The sequence below is a fragment of the Gossypium raimondii genome, chromosome 9, assembly GCF_025698545.1.
Source record: "Gossypium raimondii isolate GPD5lz chromosome 9, ASM2569854v1, whole genome shotgun sequence".
Lineage (NCBI taxonomy): Eukaryota > Viridiplantae > Streptophyta > Magnoliopsida > Malvales > Malvaceae > Gossypium > Gossypium raimondii.
In genome coordinates this window covers 47,787,877-47,808,585 of record NC_068573.1, presented here as the reverse complement: position 1 = coordinate 47,808,585, position 20,709 = coordinate 47,787,877, and the positions used below count along the sequence as shown (strand labels likewise).

The following is a 20,709-nucleotide window of genomic DNA, read 5'->3' as shown; positions in this document are numbered from 1 at the left end:
ATTTTCTTGGTCCTTTTAACTTTACAAAATTTCATTGTAGTCGTCAATTTAATTTTGTCTCTTTTAGCTCTTAAACTTGTATTTTTTGTCAAATCAATTCAGAATAGATAAAAAAGTTGATGTTTGTTAACTTTCCTGACGTGACATGTATGTGGATAGTCATGTAGATATTTAATTAATTTTTAAAATTTTAAAATATATAACTTTTATATTTTTTAGTATTTTTAATGATTTTAGTTTTTAAAATAGTTTTTATATTTTTTAAAATTTTAAATTTTAAAAATTAATTAATTCATGATGTGTCATTCACATGGTAATTGCATGTATGTAACATCAACAAGTTAAAAACGTTAACTTTTCTATTCATTTTGGCGTGGTCTAACAAAAACACAAGTTTAAGGGCTAAAACACTAATAATTAAATGAAGGTTTAATATTTTTATTATTTTGTTTTGTAAAATTAGATGGTTATATAAGTTATAGTACCTAAAAAATACTAATTTAGTCATAGATAAAGTGACAAGATTAGTAAATGTTGACATTTAGAGATTAAATTTTAATAATTTCATTCCTTTTCTCAATTGTGTAATGAAAGGAGAATAAAATTGTAATGAAAAAACAGTAATAAAGGAAAATAAGTAAAATTAATGAATACTTTTTTGTTAAGTAGGGTTTAATTTTATAGAATTATGTTTGGATTAACAAAATAACTAACAAAGTCTTTGACATTATTGACAAGGTTGAGCTTTGAAATTTAAGTGCTTATATTTGAGTCCTATCAAATAAAAATTTGATTCTAATTAAAATGATACGAGAATAAATATTTTTAAATGTTTTTGTTCGATTAAATAATAGAAACAAGAGGAAAGGATTTATTATATTGATTTTTCATAAAATAATAATTTAATTGTATAAAAAATCCCCAAATTATATTTTTTTTAAAATCAATTCTCTTCTTTTTATAATATAAAAATGTAAAAATAAAAAATACATATAACTATTAAATTAAATGGTAAATAAATAGGGATAAATCCCAAATGCGTAATAAAATAGTGACCGACCAAGACCAGTATTCAACCACACAATTAATGTCCCTTCATTTTACTCGCCTCCAATGTCTTCAACTAAAATTATTTACACTAACCATAAACTCTTATATTGTACCATTTGAAACGTGTTCTAGTTAAGTAGTTTTCGACTCTTTGAGGAAGAACTTTTAAGGCGTCCTTTGCTTATCTTTCAATCTGTTCAGTACTATTTTTTACGTGAAAATTTTATTTTCCAATTCTAATAAAAGCTCGAATGCCTAAAATTATTTGTAGAAATAATAAATTTAACAAAATAAAAATATTTAGCGTACCACATAATCACCTTAAAAAAACAAAAGTTCACAAAGTCAATTCAATGAAAGCATGAGTTTTCAAGGTCAGAAGAATCAAAGTCTAAACTGCCGACCATGATCTTGTCTCCTTGTCTCTTGTTCAATTATTTCTACGTGTCTTTGTGTATTCTTTGCTAGCCTTTCTATTCTTATTTTTTAGTATGTTAGATCTTTGGATCATATCTCATTTCTTTTCTTAAATATAACCACATTTACAACTATAATTTTAATATAAATTGCAATTAAAATTAATTGTTATATTGCACGATTAAATAGATAATGAAAATATATCTCAACATAAATCCAAATAAATTTCGCCATAAATTAAAATCAATTTTAAAGTATATACCATACGACTTCGAATTTGGTGCTTAAATAATAATAATAAAAGAGGTGAAGCGGTCTTTTCCTGTCTCAACCTAAAATTAAATATCATTTTATCTACCTTAAAAAATTATAGATAGACTCGACATCAATTCAAGATATGTCATAAATTTAATTTTTTTTCAAAATAAAACCATAAATATCAATTTTTTTATTATATTTAATGATACTAATAATTTTTTAATGGTGCTTTTGCCAAACTGTTGGTTGATCATGTTAACACTTCTTGAGACCCTCGTACACTCAAGTTTTGAATGGCCTAAGCTTTGCCACAAGTTTGAAAGAGTGTACAAAGTGACGACCTACTGGAAATGACTCAAGTTTACCGCGCCGTCCAATACAAAAATTAATTAAAAATTAAAACCGCGTCGACAGCAATGCACATTTATTTATAGAGTTCCCCATTCTTTCCTTTATTTATTCACCTAGGTCCTTATTCCTTACAATTAACTTATGCCATTACAAAATCCCTTCATTATATTTTATTATTACATTATACTAAACTTTAAAATACAGATATGTGGGTTTGAAATTTTATTACTAATTAGAAAAGAAGTGTTATTAATATATTTATGTTTTAAAAAGAAAAAAAATTAATTAGATACTTGAAAAAGTGGCGGCTGTTTATGGTATAATTACCTTACAAATGAAGTATTAAATAATAACACATTGGTGCCTATTCATTTCATTTTGATTTTTCTAAAACAATTTATTATATCTATTTTTATCCAACACATTCATCTACCAATACGCCACAGTTTTTCTCCAACCTTTAAATAAAAAAAATAATACGCTTCGGCGCACTTGAACCTACGTCCTCCTACACTCTCAATGAAAAATTGTAAATTCAAACATTCGAAATAATATTATTAAAAAAAATAACCATAAACCCCGAACATGAACCATAAAATAGACATATATAATATAGAAATAAAAAATGATAAATTAATCCTTGAACTATGGGTCCCATGCTTGTCTGAGTCTCCAATGTTTTTACTTTGAATGCTTTACTAGTTTTGTCTCCTAAACATTGAACTCTTACAGCTGTCTTACAATTTTATTTCCCATTACTTCAAAAAATAATAATATTTTGTAGCAATTATGTTTATGTTTGATTTGACCTTCAAATTTATTATTATTTTTACTTTTAATTAAAATTGTAATATCATTGTTAATTTTTATTTTTTTAAAAAAGAACTTTATATTTTAACTTAATTTTTAGTAATTTAAATGATGATAGTAAAATAAATGCTTAATACCTAATTTCGCCTTTATAAAATAAATGTCAGTTTGGTGTTTTGATTTTGTTTTTTAAATTTGGGTACATGTAGTTTCATTTTATCTATGAATTTGGTACCTCCCAATTTTATGTTTTAAAAGAGAAAATTAGTTGTTGTGGCAATAAGTAGACAATAAAAGCTGTTAGTGTCTATAGAATGTCATCTTAAAACCACATCATCAAGGCCAAATTACCAGAAGAAAAACAATCATAAATATATAAAATTTAAAATGAACATCATAAACAAATATTTCTTTTGAAATTATAAATATATGAAATTTTTCACATTAATTATTTTTTGAAATTATAAAAACCATAAAATTATAACAAAGTTCTAATATTCTTAATTTTTTAAAAATTCACATCGTGCTTTTCACAATTTTTAGATTTTGTTTTAGAAATTTTAAGAATGTTTAAAAGATATAATTTCAAAATTATTTATAATTTTGAGAATCTTTTCTTGGAAATTTAGGGTTTTTAAAATATTTTTCAGAAAATTTATGAATCTTTTTAAATTTTTTAGAATATTCTTATATTTATAATTTCAAAAATATATTTTTAAAAATTCCAGAAAAATAAATTCTAAATTTTCAGATTTTTCAGAACTTTTTTTTTATTTTTTATTTTTTTAGATCCCAACACGATGGATGGAATAAAAGCAAAAGCATCAAGCCAAATAAAAAATTCCAAGGTACCAAATTGACATTTTACCTATTGTCCAAGGACCAACTTGTTATTACACCTAATAGAAGATTTCACTCAATTTCCTTGCATTGAAACTCCTACATAAACCCAGCTAAGCCTCAACTTTGAGCTATACTCAAACATATGCTTCACCCTCATTTTTCTCATTCTCTCTCTTAAACTTCCCAAAGTTTCTTTTTTGTAGGTCTTTTTTCTCCTTTCCATTTTCCAGACAACCAAACAAACAAAACCATGGGTGATATACTAACTCAAGAACAGATTGTTGAGTTCAAAGAAGCCTTCAATTTCTTTGACAAAGATGGAGATGGTCAGTCTTTTGTTTTTTTTTTTCATGTTGAAAATTCAATGCAGTATATATATATATATGAATCAAGTTCTTTAATCCTTTTAGCTTTAATGGTGTGTTTATATAGGTTGCATTACAGTGGAAGAATTGGCAACAGTGATAAAATCCCTTGATCAAAATCCCTCTGAAGAAGAGCTTCAAGATATGATTAATGAAGTTGATGCTGATGGTAATGGAACTATTGAGTTCTCTGAGTTCCTGAACTTAATGGCCAAGAAAATGCAGGTATAAAACAAATCCCAAAAAAAATTAAAAACTAAAAACTCGAGTTTAATTCGGGTTCTTTTTTATAAAAAAAAATGGGTTTAAATTATTTGTGTGAAAAAAAAATACAGGAAACTGATGCAGAAGAGGAGCTTAAAGAGGCTTTCAGGGTTTTTGACAAAGATCTAAATGGCTATATTTCAGCTTCTGAGGTAATTTTTTTTAATTATGAGTTAATAATGAACATTAATTTCCCATTATCATTGCATTGTTTTTAAAACCCAGAAAATGGAAATTCAAACAAAAGTTTTTTGACGCACTCATTCAACTTGAAAAACTTTTGACCTTTAGCTTTGGGTTTTTTCATATAGAAAAGTATGAAAAATACAACTTAGCTATTATTATAACTGATAATAGTCCATGAATATTATACGATTTACACACGTTGATGGCTAGCATGTGGCGGATCAAAGGGAAAAGTAATGACCAAACATTAATAAAAGTAAAATGAGAGATATATTTATATTAATTTTCCATTTTTTAAAATCTTTGTTCAATTTAGGGATTTCATCATTACATTTTGAATTGGGATAATTTAATTTTTCACTACTATTATTAAAGTTGTTTCTTAATCCAATTGGTATGAAATTTAAAAAAGAAAAATCCGATTTTCAATATATTATTTAAAAAGTGAAATTATAGTTACTAAAATAGTTACTTCCACTAATTTGTTATTAAAAGAAATAACATTAATAATATTTAAATTGAAGTATTGGGATTATATCTCTAGGTTGAAGATTTAATAAGGACGAAAATCATAATTTAATCGTTATTTTTTTATGGATAAATTTGTTATTATATAGTTTAAAGAAAAATAAAGATTGAAATAATAATTTGCCGTTTCAATTAAATGTAGCTGAGAAATGTGATGATGAACTTGGGTGAGAAATTAAGTGATGAAGAGGTTGAGCAGATGATCAAAGAAGCCGATTTGGACGGTGATGGTCAAGTCAACTATGAAGAGTTTGTCAAAATGATGACGACCGTTGGATGAACATACTTTTCTTCATCATCAACGCATATGTATAATATTATTACTAATTTTGCATTCAAATTTGTATTCTCCAATAAGTCCTTTTTAGTTTATTTGTTGTACTCTTTTTCTCATTGTATCCATTGATGTCAAATGACGTCCAAAAGTTAATTAGATGAATGGATTTCACAATTACCGGCCCCTTTTAATATTTATTATAAATCAATCTAATTTAATATATATTTATATTATAACTAAAAACTCAATATTTGGATTATACTTATATTTGTAATTTTACTAGATTTTTATTACACGAAAATGTTTTTAATCAATAATAAATTTAGATTGAGTGGTAATGAATTTATATTTGGACGCTATTAAACACGTCTTTAATTTTTGAATTTATAATTATTTTGTTTAAAGATGATATAAAAGTATGTCGTCTTAAAATTAATTTTATAATTTCATTAAATTGGTAATTTAATTCAGGATAATGTCATACTTAGATGTAAGTAAGTATGAGATTAATATTAAATTTGCATGTCAAGTCCTTGAAACTACCCTTAACTAACATTTTAGTCCTTTGGCGCTATTGGTGCCGCCAATCACATTGGCACCTTTGGTGCCGCCAATGTGATTGGCCTGATTAGACTGTGTCAGTTTTTTTTTCTTTCTATTTTTTGTTTTTTTTGTATATTTTGATAAATAAAAAAATTATAATAATTTGGTAAATAAAAAAGTTATAATATTTTGGTTATTTTTTTATAATAATTTTGTAAAAAAACCCTATAAATAGATATGGAATCTAATTTATGCATTTAATTTTATACATATAAAATTCGGTTGGTATTAACATTGTGTTGCTTATGTAGGAGGATATGGATTCGAGTGCATTGAAGCGTATTTATCCTCCTATTGAAGGGTTGAGGAGAGTGCATAAATAATTTTAAATATTTGTATATAAAAATAATTAGTTATACACAGTAATTAAATGGTTTGAATTCCGACATCACATATTGGGTAAAGAAAAAGAAAAAAGTCAAACAAGTTAAGAAACCGCGTAGCGTGTTCCTAATTTTTTATTACTACATATAAATTCTGTGTGCATCACATATTAGATTTAATTATAATTATATATTGAGTAGCCTACAATTAAATTTTGGAGATGATATTTAATACTAAAACCGTGTTAACATTTAACAAGTAAAACTTGTACATTATAATATTTTAATATGAGTTAATTTAATTTTAACTTTTATTCATTATTTGTTTAAAATAACCTTTTATTATTATTAAATCCAAGTCTAATTAAATAAAGTTAAATAGATCTTATTGATGACAAAATGTTTATAATCCATTTTAAAAAACTTTAGGAAAGAACCCTTTAGAGGTTGTAATTAACGAAGTTTTGTTTTAAAAAGAATTTTGAGGTTTTTAAAATATTTAATGGATTGAATCTGATGATTAATTTTTTACATTCCATAAGATTCATTAAAGGGATCGACGTTGGTCACAAGTTTTAATCTGTTTTATATCTTGGATGAGAATCGAACCTTTAATTATTGTGATTAGAGTAAGAAAAATTTTTACCAACTCATCTCGAATTTATTGAGACAAGAACTAGATTTTAGATAACGACGGTGCATAATTTATAGACCAATAAATAATAGGGACAGAATTTAGCTTCCAAAATCTTACAATTTTAAATTAAAATAAGTTTGTCTAACAGATAAGATTGCAAGCAGATCTGAGCTGAAAATGTGGGAAAATTTTTAAAAAACATACGAAGCCGACTTGCATTTCCTACTTTATCTTTAAGGGTAAATTATGTTAAAGTTATTAAATTATTAATAACTTTAAGTTTTATCATTCAACTCAAAAAAATTACATAATAATCATTAAACTATTTGAAAGTTTTTATTTAAATCATTAGGATGTTAAATGGTTTTTTCCGTTCGCATTGAGTACATCAATCGAAAGCTCTCATTACATTTTTCTTCCACAATTCAATCTTCAACACTAATCGTCAGATCAACTTGGATCTGCTCGTAGATCAGTCATCAAATCGTCGCTTGAAGCTCACTAGTCGAATTTTTTTTTAAAAATATTAACAGTCTAGTGACTTGAATGAAAATATTCGTATAGTTTAATATCTATTTTTTCAATTTTCAAAATTAAGTAGCTAAAACATAAATCTACGAATAATTTAATAACTTTAAATGTAATTTACTCGAAAATACATAACATAGTTGCATTTCCTCGTTTATTTTATTGAAGAATAAAAAATAAGCGGTTGCCTTTTTGCTTCCGTTCACAACTCAAAAGCCCTCCAACGCGTAACGTCGCGTATTATTATATGTTAATATTGTGTGTCAGTTAATGTGGTGGCTGTTCGTTGTATTATGTTTTAGTTTTTCCACTGAAAAAAATGTTTAAAAATAATATTTTTATTCAAATTGTGCCATTAAATTATTATTTTGATATTTTATATAAAAATATAATGAGAAATTTAATTCACAATATTTATATCATTATTCAATTTAATTCGACTCTTCTATTTAAAATAAATTGTATTTGAAGTAAATTAATTCTCAACCCTTATGTGAATTTATCGTGTCTTATATATTAAGTCATCAAATTATTTAAAACTTTAAAAATTAAAAAATTTAAAGATTATAATTTAATTTCAGTAATTAAAATTTTGGATGATTTTTTTGTCTTTCTCAATTGATATCCAATTCAATTCAATTCTCGAGAGTAAGCCAACACTTGATCGACGTGTGATAAATTTAATTTCAATAGTTAGAACTTTTAATTTTAAAAATTAAAAATTAAAAATTAAAAATAATAAAATTTTCGAAAGTAGATAAATTTTAAAATAAAAATAAAAAAATCAGAAAATTAGAAAGATTGAAGGCATAAGCAAACTTATCTAATATAATTGTTCTTTGTATTAGTAAATAAATAATTATTTATTAAAGTTGCATGTTTAATTAATGCCAAGTGTCAAACAAAATGAAAACGCAGAGTTTGAGATGATGAAGCTTACCTATTTTCATGGCCCGGTCGCCACGCTTTTGACTCGTCAATGACTCAATTGTCACTCAATCTCTTTTTCCTTTATGCAAATATGCAATTTACAATAAAACTTTTATAAAATAAATATTATCATGAAAATGCTATGTAATCATTTGTGATAATTAATACTAATTAAATTTATAAAGTTTTATGTTCTTTTTGGGGGCTTAAAAGTTCTATGTTTTGGAGTATTGAAATTTATATTAAATAACTCTTATTTTAACTTATAATCGTATTTTAAAACTTATGATAAATATAGTAAATTATTAAATAAATTGAGATATATGAGAAAATTAAAACACGATAAATAACATGCTTAAAGTAAATAATTTAAATAATATGAACGATTTGGTTTTTTTTTTAAATGTTAGGAAAACATGTTTTTCTTCCACTTTTGAGTCTACATTTGACAACTCTTTTAATATATCAAGTAAATAATGATAGTATTTTCTAACTATTTTTCTTCGTTCATTTCATTATTGGGAATAATTTTTAAAATTTATTTAATGTAAAAAGTATAATAAATTATTTTAATAATTTTAATAAATTATTTAAATAATTTTAAGGAAAATCAATATCAGCAAAAGTAATTAAATTGAATCATGACACAAATAGAATTTATGAAAATAATTAAAATACAACATTAAAAATAACATAACTACAACATAAAATGAATAATAAAAGATATAAAAAATTTAACAAAATATCATATAAATTTTAACAATAAATCTGTAATAATACTTAAATAAATAATAATAAAATTCCTTTCTCTTTCTCTTTTATTTCCTCCCTTTCTCCTTCACCAGCACCCATGTCCCTGGCTCCAATTGAACTCGATAAATTGTTTTAATATATAGTTATTGATATTTTTTATTAAAATAGATAAATAATTTTTTTAACATTAATTTTATTATAAATTTTTAATATATATATATATATATATATATTATTTTTAATACAATGCCTAGAACTATCAATAGTCATTCCTCAACATTTAAATAGGAAGATAATGCAGTTCAACGCACTTGAACTCATGTCCTCCTGCACAATAATACAGAGATTAATTGAATTAAGACTCCATCGACAAAATACATAAAAAAGAATCATATTCTCACTTTGCATCTTACCTTTAACCTTTATTTAAAATAATAAAAAAAAAACCCTACCGACAAAAAAATTACACGATAATAAAGATCCATATGACAACTATGTTTTACAAACTGCTTCTCCAGCTTAAATAAATAAAACCCAAAGTATGAATTGATTGAGATTTACTTAATATTGTTATTTATTATCATTACGCAATTTATTTCCGTTTCATTTACTAGTGTTTAATAATTTGCAGGTGAAAAGGCATTAAAATTGGTCGATATAGCAGTCGACCTACTTTTAGCGTGATATTGGGGATTAAACAAAGGATTCCTATGGTACTTCCAGGAAAGCTGCAGGTGTTTCCTTAATTTCATTGATTTGTCATTTCCATATATTATACAGCAGATATTTATCACAATATTTTACATTTTTGTTACGCGTTCTTTTCTTGTATTATATATAGATAATCTTATTGATATTCTTCATTGCATACAACATATCATCTGTAAATCAAATTAGATACCACTGAGCACTTCCTTTGTTTCAATCTATATCATCTTGTTCTTGTATTACTGTTGTTTCCTTTTTCAATGACTACCATTCTTCAATCGAATTTGCTTTGTTTTGAATATACAATCCAAGTCCCTTCGGCCACCTTTCCTAAATCCAGAAAGAAATGGCACTCCCTTTTCGCTACCATCTATTGTTCTAGAAAGTTTTCTTCTCTTATCACCAAAACCGCAACCGCCAATGATGAAGCCAGAGTCGTTCATCGATCGCCGTCTCATGTTTCGCTCGCTGTCATGCAAGAAAACAGTCCCTTCCGAATTGATCAACCAACTCTCATTGAGCTGGTGAAGGAGAAAAAGATTGAGAAGTTACGGAAACATGGTGGGGTCGATGGTGTGGCTTCTGGTCTTGGGACCGACACTCAGGTCGGTGTCTCAGGTAGTGCCGAGGACATTGAGCGTCGACGAGAGGCGTTCGGTTCCAATACGTATAAGAAACCGCCAACCAAGGGATTTTTTCATTTTGTGGTTGAAGCATTTAAAGACCTTACTATAATGATTCTTTTAGGGTGTGCAGCTCTTTCACTTGGGTTTGGAATCAAAGAACATGGCCTCAAAGACGGTTGGTATGATGGTGGAAGCATTTTCGTAGCTGTGTTTCTTGTCATTGCTGTTTCTGCTGTAAGTAACTATAGGCAGGACAGACAATTCGACAAGTTATCGAAAGTCAGCAACAATATTCAGGTTGATGTTGTCAGAGGAGGTCGGCGACAACAGATTTCTATATTTGATATCGTTGTTGGAGACATTGTGTGCCTAAAGATCGGAGATCAGGTTCCGGCCGATGGGTTGTTCATAGATGGCCATTCACTGCAAATTGATGAATCGAGCATGACTGGGGAAAGTGATCATGTTGAGGTTAATGGCAACCAAAATCCATTCTTATTGTCAGGGACGAAGGTGGCTGATGGATACGCTCGGATGCTTGTTACTTCGGTTGGCATGAACACAACATGGGGCCAAATGATGTGCCAAATCAGCCGTGACACCAACGATGAAACACCTTTACAAGCACGTTTAAACAAGCTGACCTCATCAATTGGTAAAGTTGGCTTAGCTGTTGCTTTCTTGGTTCTTGTCGTGTTGTTGGTCCGTTACTTCACAGGGCATACAACGGATGAGAACGGAAACCGGGAGTTCAATGGAAGCAAGACAAAGAGTGATGATATCATAAATGCTGTTGTGGGAATTGTAGCTGCCGCTGTTACCATTGTTGTCGTTGCAATTCCAGAAGGACTACCATTGGCTGTGACACTGACTTTGGCTTATTCGATGAAGAGAATGATGGCAGATCAAGCAATGGTGAGAAAGCTCTCTGCCTGTGAAACAATGGGCTCTGCCACCACAATTTGTACAGACAAAACAGGTACTCTCACACTCAACCGAATGAAAGTTACGAAGTTTTGGCTCGGTCAGGAATCCATGGAAGAGGGAGCTTCCTCAATTTCTCCATTTGTTGTTGATTTGATCCATCAAGGTGTTGCTTTAAACACTACTGGCAGTGTTTATAGAGCTTCTCCAGGAACAGAATATGAATTCTCAGGTAGTCCTACAGAAAAAGCAATCCTTTCATGGGCTGTGGTGGAATTGAAGATGGATATGGAGAAAACGAAGAAATGTTATGCAGTACTTCAAGTTGAAGCCTTCAATTCTCAGAAAAAAAGAAGTGGTGTTTTGATTGGAAGGAATGATGATGACACTGTCCATGTTCACTGGAAAGGAGCTGCTGAGATGATTCTAGCACTGTGTTCAAGCTACTACGATGCTTCAGGAGTTGAAAAAGATCTCGATGATGACGAAAGGACGAAATTCGAGCAAATTATTCAAGGCATGGCAGCCAGCAGCCTCAGGTGCATTGCTTTTGCCCATAAACAAGTTCCAGAAGAAGAGTACCAAAATTTAAAGGAGCAGAAAAAGCTTAAAGAAGACAACTTGACCCTGTTAGGATTGGTGGGTATAAAGGATCCATGCAGACCTGGAGTGAAGAAAGCAGTGGAAGATTGCCAATATGCTGGAGTAAACATCAAAATGATCACTGGTGACAATGTTTTCACTGCAAGAGCCATAGCTACCGAATGTGGGATTCTGAAGCCAGGTCAGGACTTGTCTAGTGGTGCAGTCGTAGAAGGTGAGGAATTCAGAAGCTATACACCACATGAAAGGATGGAGAAAGTCGAGAAAATCCAAGTCATGGCAAGATCCTCTCCCTTTGATAAACTTCTCATGGTGCAATGCTTGAAACAGAAAGGGCATGTAGTTGCAGTCACTGGGGATGGCACAAATGATGCACCAGCACTCAAGGAAGCAGATATTGGTCTATCAATGGGAATTCAAGGCACTGAAGTTGCGAAAGAGAGTTCGGATATCGTCATCTTGGACGATAATTTCGCTTCGGTTGCCACAGTCTTGAGGTGGGGAAGATGCGTTTATACCAACATCCAGAAATTCATTCAATTCCAGCTCACAGTTAATGTAGCAGCACTTTGTATCAACTTCGTAGCAGCAGTATCAGCAGGTGAAGTCCCTCTAACAGCAGTCCAGTTATTATGGGTGAACTTAATTATGGACACATTAGGTGCTTTGGCTCTAGCCACGGAGCGGCCTACAAAGGAGTTGATGGAGAAACCACCCGTCGGTCGAACTGAGCCACTTATCACAAACATCATGTGGAGGAACCTACTAGCTCAAGCTCTATACCAAATAGCCGTACTCCTTACCTTACAATTCAGCGGTGAATCAATCTTCGGGGTGACAGAGAAGGTAAACGACACATTGATCTTCAATATTTTCGTATTTTGCCAAGTCTTCAACGAATTCAACGCAAGGAAGTTGGAGAAGAAGAACGTATTCGAGGGTATACACAAAAACAAGCTGTTCATAGGAATCATCGGGGTAACCATTCTTCTTCAAGTGGTGATGGTAGAGTTTCTGAAACGGTTTGCAGATACAGAGAGGTTGACTTGGGGGCAATGGGGAGCATGCATAGCCGTTGCAGCTGTTTCTTGGCCACTTGGTTGGGTTGTCAAGTGCTTACCTGTTCCACAGAAACCCATTTTCAGCTATCTCAAATGGAGGAAATAGAATCTTCATAGGTCACAATTACAAATCATTGATATTCATATTCTTTTCTTGTATTTAAGATTGAATTATATTGTAGTTACACAATCTTTACAGATTACAGAGATGATTCTTTATTCGTTAATAAAATAGTACAATCATTTTTTAAACCGACGGAAGTTTCAAATTTTGTTTTTGAGCTTAATAGATGTTCCTAGTGTTCCCATTGATCTCGGCTGCCTCTGTTTCACATTCAGCCGATTGATGATATAGGAAGAAACATAGATTACCTTCTCTCTGTAAATGTAAAAATAAGCGAGTCAAACATTTCAACAATGAAAAAAAAATCTTATTGACGATAAGATAATGATAATCTAGACCACAAATGTGACAACAATGGGAAATCGGTAGGTCAAAGACAGGAAAAAAAAGATGATAAGTCATCACCATTTCCACTTGGCAGAGAAACTGAGGAAAGGGAAACTCTGTTTCCTTCTCCACGTCTTGATTTGGAGCGAAATTATATTATTGGTCCACGTGGACGCATTGTGGGCGATACTCTCTTGTAGACATAAGACGCATCTGCTTCAAAAAAACCTCTTAAAAAGGTGTCTTGTGCTTTTTACTTTTGGAAAACATTTTGCATTTTTTTTATGTTAAAATCTTCAATATTTGAAATTTAATTCATATATTTTTCAAATTTTAAAAGATAATTAAACCATTTTGCATTTATTAAAAAATTCCATAGACATGATTCTCATAAATAAAATTTATAAATGTTTGAAAAAAATTAAGCAAAAACACATTTTAATTAAACACGATCCAACATAAAATGAGGGTCGTTTTGGATTGAAAAGCCAATGCATATTCACTTTTCACCCATAGATGTTCATGTATTTTAGCCTATCGTTTCCACCGAAGTATAAATGAGAAAACATGAAAGCATGTCCCATAGCCATTGCTTTTCATAAGAACAAAACAAACCACACAGACATAAATAGTACAATGTTGCCCACAAGCAAAGCGAGCACCAATGGCAGACACCATAATGGGGGCAACCTAATTACAGGGAGAGGCAAGCTTTTTTCATTGTCTCTGTACCAGTGCCTCTCATGGTTTTATTAAAGAGATTCTGCATCACACACACATTGGAAATCAAACAGTGTTAAATATGCTCCTCCCAATCATATGGAGTATCTTTATCGTACATTGGTCTAAGCCGGAACGGCTTCATGGATCCTTCCGTTGTCGGATGGTGTCAAGCTGTCGTAGTATTTGACCAACACTTTCCAACCGCCAGGGCACATGAATCCGTCTGGAGGGTTCTCTTTGTTCTTCGCAAGAGCTCGCATCTGTAGAATTGCAGCAAGCGGTTACTATTGGAACCTGAATCGTATTTCTAGTGATGGGTTAGAAAAAGAAGATACCTTGGTGCCTGATATGAAGAGGAAGTCTTGAGCTCTCGAGGGATCGAAGAAAGCCATTTTGCTTTGGGTCTTATCGTACGCGGCAACCTGTAAATGAAACAACCCAATAAGAATATGCCACAAGCGATATCATAGTAAAGGGATTGAATGCTCAATATACCCTGAACGGAAGGATGTTCAGCCGCTCGAGTCCAGGCGCCATGCTCAAGACCTTTTTCCCGTGATCGGCATCATACAGGTCTCTCTTCTCAATGGGATGGCCCATGCCAGCTGGGTCTCTACCAACGATATAAAAATTAGCCCCTGCATTGATCCGAGCTTTAGCATGCCACTGCACTTCAGTTGGGCCAGCATAGTGCATAGGAGATGGGAATATAGAGACCACTGTTGTTTCAGGATCGAGAACACCGTCCTCGAGCACCTGGTCGAACACATTATGGCATTTTCATGGCAATTGGCAAAGCAAATATATAACCATTTTCAAGGGTTTAATGAATACCTTCTCGTGTTGTTTCATTCGCCAACTAAGTGGAACATCATCTGCCTTCGTGTAGCCTCCCAATGGATGAAGCAAAAGTATGGGGTTCTTGTACCCCATCTCAAGAAGCCTACGACGAGTATCGGTCATTAGCAAAGCATGACCATTGTGAACAGGATTTCTGAGCTGGAATGCAAACACGGCATCAGCATTGCGTTTTTCAAACTCTTGACGTAACTCAACAGGTGAAAGCCGAAAACGATCGAGACCATCATGGTACTTGATCGGCTCTATAACCTCCAAATCACCTCCAATGAGCCAATTTCCAGCTTTTGTTATAGTTTCCTCAACATATGGCAATCCAGGGGCAGTAGTTCCCCATGTCCTCGCTATCCTTTCTTCCTTCAGGTGCTTATAAATCTCAATGCTGAATCAATCCATTAACGAAGCAAACAATAAGACCACATAGTTATCGAATCGAATCAGACAACTATGATACACCATCGACTCATTTGAGTCCTAGAATGAAACAACCGAAAAACATTAATCTGATGACCTACATTCAGACAAACTTTAATCGAACAACTTTCAGTAGGATCATAGACCAAGGAAAATGCGGCATTCGTCGAGGATCGAATCATACGAGGGTTACAAACGGCCGGAGGCCGGCGCTGAGCCGCCTCTTCTTCACTCTACTATTCCCCCATCCCCAATTTTGCTAAATATCATCAAAAAGCAGGGGAGCTTTCTAAATCTAGAATACTGGTTTCACATCAAAGTTATCTATAATTTCTATATAAAACATGAAATCATAGCAAACGAGCAATATATGAAATTTGAAAAAATCATGACAATTTAAGCTACAAAAAAGGTATAAATTTTAAGAACTTTAAGCTACAACATTAAAACAATCAATTTCAGAAATCTTTACTGTAGGAAGTCAAATTGTATTGAAAAGTGTACATATATCCAATTAAACAGGAAAGCAAAATGTGAACAAAGAAAGGAAAAAGTTGAAGAATAAAATACAAAGCATGGTTAGCATTACATTATTTCTATATTAGGAGTTCATTGACTTACTTGTTGAGGATCGCGACGGGGTTATCATCCGAGTCAACGAGCGTGACTCTTTTGGACTCAGCGATCCTCTCCTTTTGAGAATCATCAATCGCCAACACAATCGGCACCGACATGTTGACGAAAGAACCATCGCCGAGTCGGAGCGAATTAAAATGAAGAGTTTGGAGGAACTCGGATTCTCTCATGAACCCGGTGAGGGGGCTTGCCCAGCCCTCACTCAAAACATGGACCCATTGCAAGTCGATCCTGGTCAGCTTCACCCTGGGCAACGGAGCCGCTTCTCGCTTCTTCAACCCCCGCTCCGGCTCCGCCACGTGGAGGTCCACGAGCTTCCCACCGTCCGGCTCGATCAACCCGGCTCGAACCGACAACTGGGAAACCGTTCGGGGCTTGAAAGAGACCGAACCGGGGAGTTTGAAGGAAGGGACGAAATGGGTATTCAGGGATTTATTCAAAGACTTTGACGTAAACGAAGGTTGGATGAAAATGGTGGAAGCCATTGGAAGAGAGAACCAAAACAAAACCCGGTTTGGTTCTGCTTCTTCTTCTTCTTCTTCTTCTTGGTGGTGGTTCGGTTTTTTGAGAGACTGGTGGGTGAGTTGAATATATATGGATTGGGGAATGAACCGTAGAAGGGTAGTTTGGGAATAAAAAAAGACAGTGACACAGTGTTGTTGATTTGGACGAGAAAAAGTGAAGAAAGACAAGACAAAGAAGAAAAGTGGAAATCAATGTTGGATTTGTTAAGGGCTAATTAAGTTTAGGGTTTAGGGAGGATGAACCTGGACATTTTGCTTAATTTTTTTTTGTTGTTGTTTTTTTAATTAAATAATAAATTATTTAGTATTTATTTCGATGTTTTCAGGTCAAATTTTGATATCCATTTGGGGTCGTCTTTAGTGCCATTAGAATCTTATCTTGCTTTGGTTTTTATATTTAGCATAGGAATATAAATAAAATATTAATTGTCCTTACACATGTTTAAGAACACACCTAAAAGTTTATTTGAAATTTTAAAGGTTTTGGATAAAAATATTGGGTGTAAAATGTGAATTAAGAGAAAATTTTAAATTTATTTAAATTATAAATTTAGTTTGACATTTGATATTCAAAGCTCGAGCTTTGCAATTTAATCTATTTTTAATATTATAATATATCATTTTTCTTTTCATTTCTTTTCTTTTCTTTTATACATTATATGATTTATATCATATAAAATTAAATATACTATAATATAGTGTGGAACGATTTTGACAAAATTTGAGACTCATATTTCAAATCAAACTTGAACAACTATATACGACATTGATATTATGCATAATTTCATCCAAACTTGACTCAACTCGATTCATGACCACCATCTATTTTCATCTATGTGATTTAAAAAGAATGTCACATAGATTGGTTTGAATTAGACCTGTTTAAGATTTGAGCTATCCACCTAAAGTTTTGAAATATTTGACCAAAAATATTTGATTTGAAAAATGGTTCTAGACAAAAAGAATTAGATCCGTTTAAAATATAGGTCGAGTCCGGGCTAAAACATTCAACGCTCGAGAGCCCAAACCCGATCTGTTTTTTAAGTTTGTAACATATTATATTATGTTATTTATAACAAAAAAAAAATCTACAGTAATATACAATTTATAATGTAAACATTAAAAAAATGTTAAGTTGCCAATAAATATATATTTTTAATAAATGAACAAATATTTTTATATTTAAACAAATAAAAAATAATATAGGCTAACCTAAAATGGGCGTTAACTAACCATTTACAAATATTAGCGAACTTGGACAAAATTTTAATCTCCTATTTCAAGCAAGCCAAGCCTAAGCAAGCATGATCATGCTTAAGCTCAACCTATGAATAGATCTAGTAATTTATACATTTGTATAATGTTTTTCCAGTTTATTTATTTTGAGCTAAAATTGTCCATTATCTTTAAAAAAAAAAGTCAAATCATTTTTTTACTGAGATATTCGACTAAAACACTAATTTTTTAACAAGATAAATGTGATAACCCGCGAGGCAACCTATATGTACTTTATGTTGACATGTTATTATTTATCTTATATGTCACGTTAATAAATATTTTAAATTATAAAAATAAAAATTCAAAAAATAGCCCAAAGTACACATAGATTATCATTTGAGGTGTCATGTTTAAAAGTTAAACATTTTAGTCAATATTATTGCTAAGAAAATAATAATTTTTAAAGATTAATAATCAAATTTGACTCTTTTAAAAAAATTGAAGGTCAAATTTAATTAGTAAAAGGAACATTATCAACTTGATATAAAAAAAGTAAATTATAAAAAAATAGCTAATTTCTTTTGGGTTAAAAGTTAGGACACTCTTCAAAAACAATTGATTAAGAGATATTTTTAACCTAATAAGTAAACTATTGAAACAAATTAGGTGATGAAATCATAATTTAAGTATAATTTTAATAATTAAAACACTTTAAATATCTAAGTAAACAAGCAGTTATCTTTTCTACCCAAAAAAAAAAGAGCACTTATAATTTAGGAGCGAAGTTTTCATTTAACCTTTTATTGGAAATAAAAATTAATATTTAATATATTTATAATATTTTTTATATTACTGTTGGCAATAAAGTCAGGCGATTGATTGATTGTGAAAGTTTTAGACATGACAGGGAGGAAAATATGTCACCTTTCCATAATGTTCAAAAATATATGTTCATTAAATTAAACGAAATAATTAATTAATTTAACTTTAGATTAAATTGAATTTAAATTAAATAAGATTAAAAATAAAAATAAAATTTATAAAATCTAGTATTTTACTGAAATAAAAGTTAATGTTAATTTATTTTTAAGGAAATCAGATGTCAATTAAAATTTTATTTCATAAAATCTTTTACCATTATATCACAAATTTAATTCATAATTAATTAATATTTTATTTGTTAAAATACTAATTAATACTCATCAATTCGAAGTTTGAATAATTTAAATTTAAAAATGAGAAAAGGAAAGCAGTAGGTCCTATGCTTTTTATATTTTTAGAATTTAATTTTATATATATATTTTTAAGAATTTGGTCTCATTATTTTTTAATTTTTAAAATTTGGGTCAATTTATTAACGATGTTAACTTTTATGGTTAAATAAGTTGATGTGACCTTTTGAAAAAATACTTATTTAATAGTAATGTAACTAAATAAATCATGTTTAATGAATATGGATTTAACAAAATAATTTGACAATGTTAACAGATAAACTTGAATTTTGAAAATTAAAAATAGAATGACTAGACTCCTATAAATAAAAGTACAAGAATTAAATTTTAAATTTGTAAAAGTACAAAAATTTATCTTATATTTTAACCCTTCTTCTTTTAGATCATTATTTGAGTAAACTTTTTCTTAAAAAGAATTATACTTAAATAAATATTTTTAGGGTGTAATGATTTGTACTATATTTACGTATAATTTATTGATTTTCAATTTTTAACTAAAATAATCACTTGATCTGTTTTGGTTCGATGATGTGTTGCTTTATTACTCGATCAAGCATTTCATTAATTTTTATTATTTTTTAATTTTTGGTGAATATTTCATTAATTTTTTGACCAAAAAAGAAAGCGTTCCATTAATTTTATAAAGATAGAATTATGATATGATGATGTGTCCAGGATTTTACCATGAATACGTGTCATCAACTCATTGACCGACTAGGAAGCACTAATGCTTTATGGCTCATGCTCGTCCCACTAAGCTTAATTAACATTATATATTTTTATAAATCCATACATCATTCTTCTTGGTTCTTTATGACATTTGATATTTGCACTAATTTAACACATGTTTTATATATAAATAAGATCACACTTTTGGATAAACAAAGAGTTGTAAAGGGTAAATTTTGATTCATCGAATGTCATCTATTGAGGATAATTGTATATACTGTACTAATTGAACAAAGCATTAAGTTGAGTACACATTATTATTTTTATTAGGAGAATAATTGAGCCGAGTTGAGTTGAGTTCGAAAGTTAATTGGTAAGTTTAAGCTTGAATTCGATCAAACATATGTTTTTTTTTTTTTTAAGTTCGAGCACAACTTGAAATATAATTAAACTATTCGAGTTTGGGTTAAATTAAGCTCATTTATCAATTATCATACTCAAGTACAAACTCAAGCTTAATTAAGTTATTGCATACTCAAGCTTGAGTTTGAACTCAGTTTGATAATTAAACTTAGGGCTAATAATATATACTAAGGGCAATAATATAATTTAACAGTATAAAAATATTTAAAACGTATATTAAAAATAAAAAACTCGATAAGACTCACGTGTCATTCAAGCTAGTTATTACTAATCTCAATAATTACCAAATTGAATTCGAATATTTTTTAATTCAAATGCAATTCATTTACACATTGATATTGATAAGAAACAATGTCATAGCCCCCGATAAAAGAATTTACTAATTTTTTTTATATGGGTCAAAATGCAATATTTCCATTGTAGTAAGAAGGCCAAGGAACCTCTCCCCTTTGAATCCGCCCTGAGTAACAACACTCAAAAGGCCTTTTGAGTCCAATGCACATAATTTTACTCAAA

The 20,709-nt window shown here is 30.1% G+C and overlaps 3 protein-coding genes across 3 annotated transcripts; 2 read left to right on the top strand and 1 right to left on the bottom strand.

Moving 5' to 3' along the window:
* The first annotated feature begins 3,863 nt into the window (after positions 1–3,863).
* Positions 3,864–5,523, top strand: LOC105800557 (calmodulin-like protein 11). The gene is made up of 4 exons (XM_012631755.2): positions 3,864–4,055; positions 4,162–4,319; positions 4,430–4,510; positions 5,215–5,523. Exons 1-4 carry the CDS (start codon positions 3,980–3,982, stop codon positions 5,350–5,352), a joined length of 453 nt encoding a protein of 150 aa, XP_012487209.1. The 5' UTR covers positions 3,864–3,979; the 3' UTR covers positions 5,353–5,523.
* A 4,254-nt stretch (positions 5,524–9,777) lies between these two features.
* On the top strand, positions 9,778–13,297 carry LOC105800556 (putative calcium-transporting ATPase 13, plasma membrane-type). The gene has a single exon (XM_012631754.2). The coding sequence runs from the start codon at positions 10,092–10,094 to the stop codon at positions 13,149–13,151; it is 3,060 nt and encodes a 1,019-aa protein (XP_012487208.1). The 5' UTR covers positions 9,778–10,091; the 3' UTR covers positions 13,152–13,297.
* Positions 13,298–14,050: 753 nt separating this feature from the next.
* Positions 14,051–16,766, bottom strand: LOC105797763 (ATP-sulfurylase 3, chloroplastic). The gene is made up of 5 exons (XM_012627687.2): positions 16,113–16,766; positions 15,054–15,459; positions 14,715–14,975; positions 14,555–14,641; positions 14,051–14,479 (listed from the first exon to the last, which is right to left on the bottom strand). Exons 1-5 carry the CDS (start codon positions 16,610–16,612, stop codon positions 14,342–14,344), a joined length of 1,392 nt encoding a protein of 463 aa, XP_012483141.2. The 5' UTR covers positions 16,613–16,766; the 3' UTR covers positions 14,051–14,341.
* Positions 16,767–20,709: the final 3,943 nt, after the last annotated feature.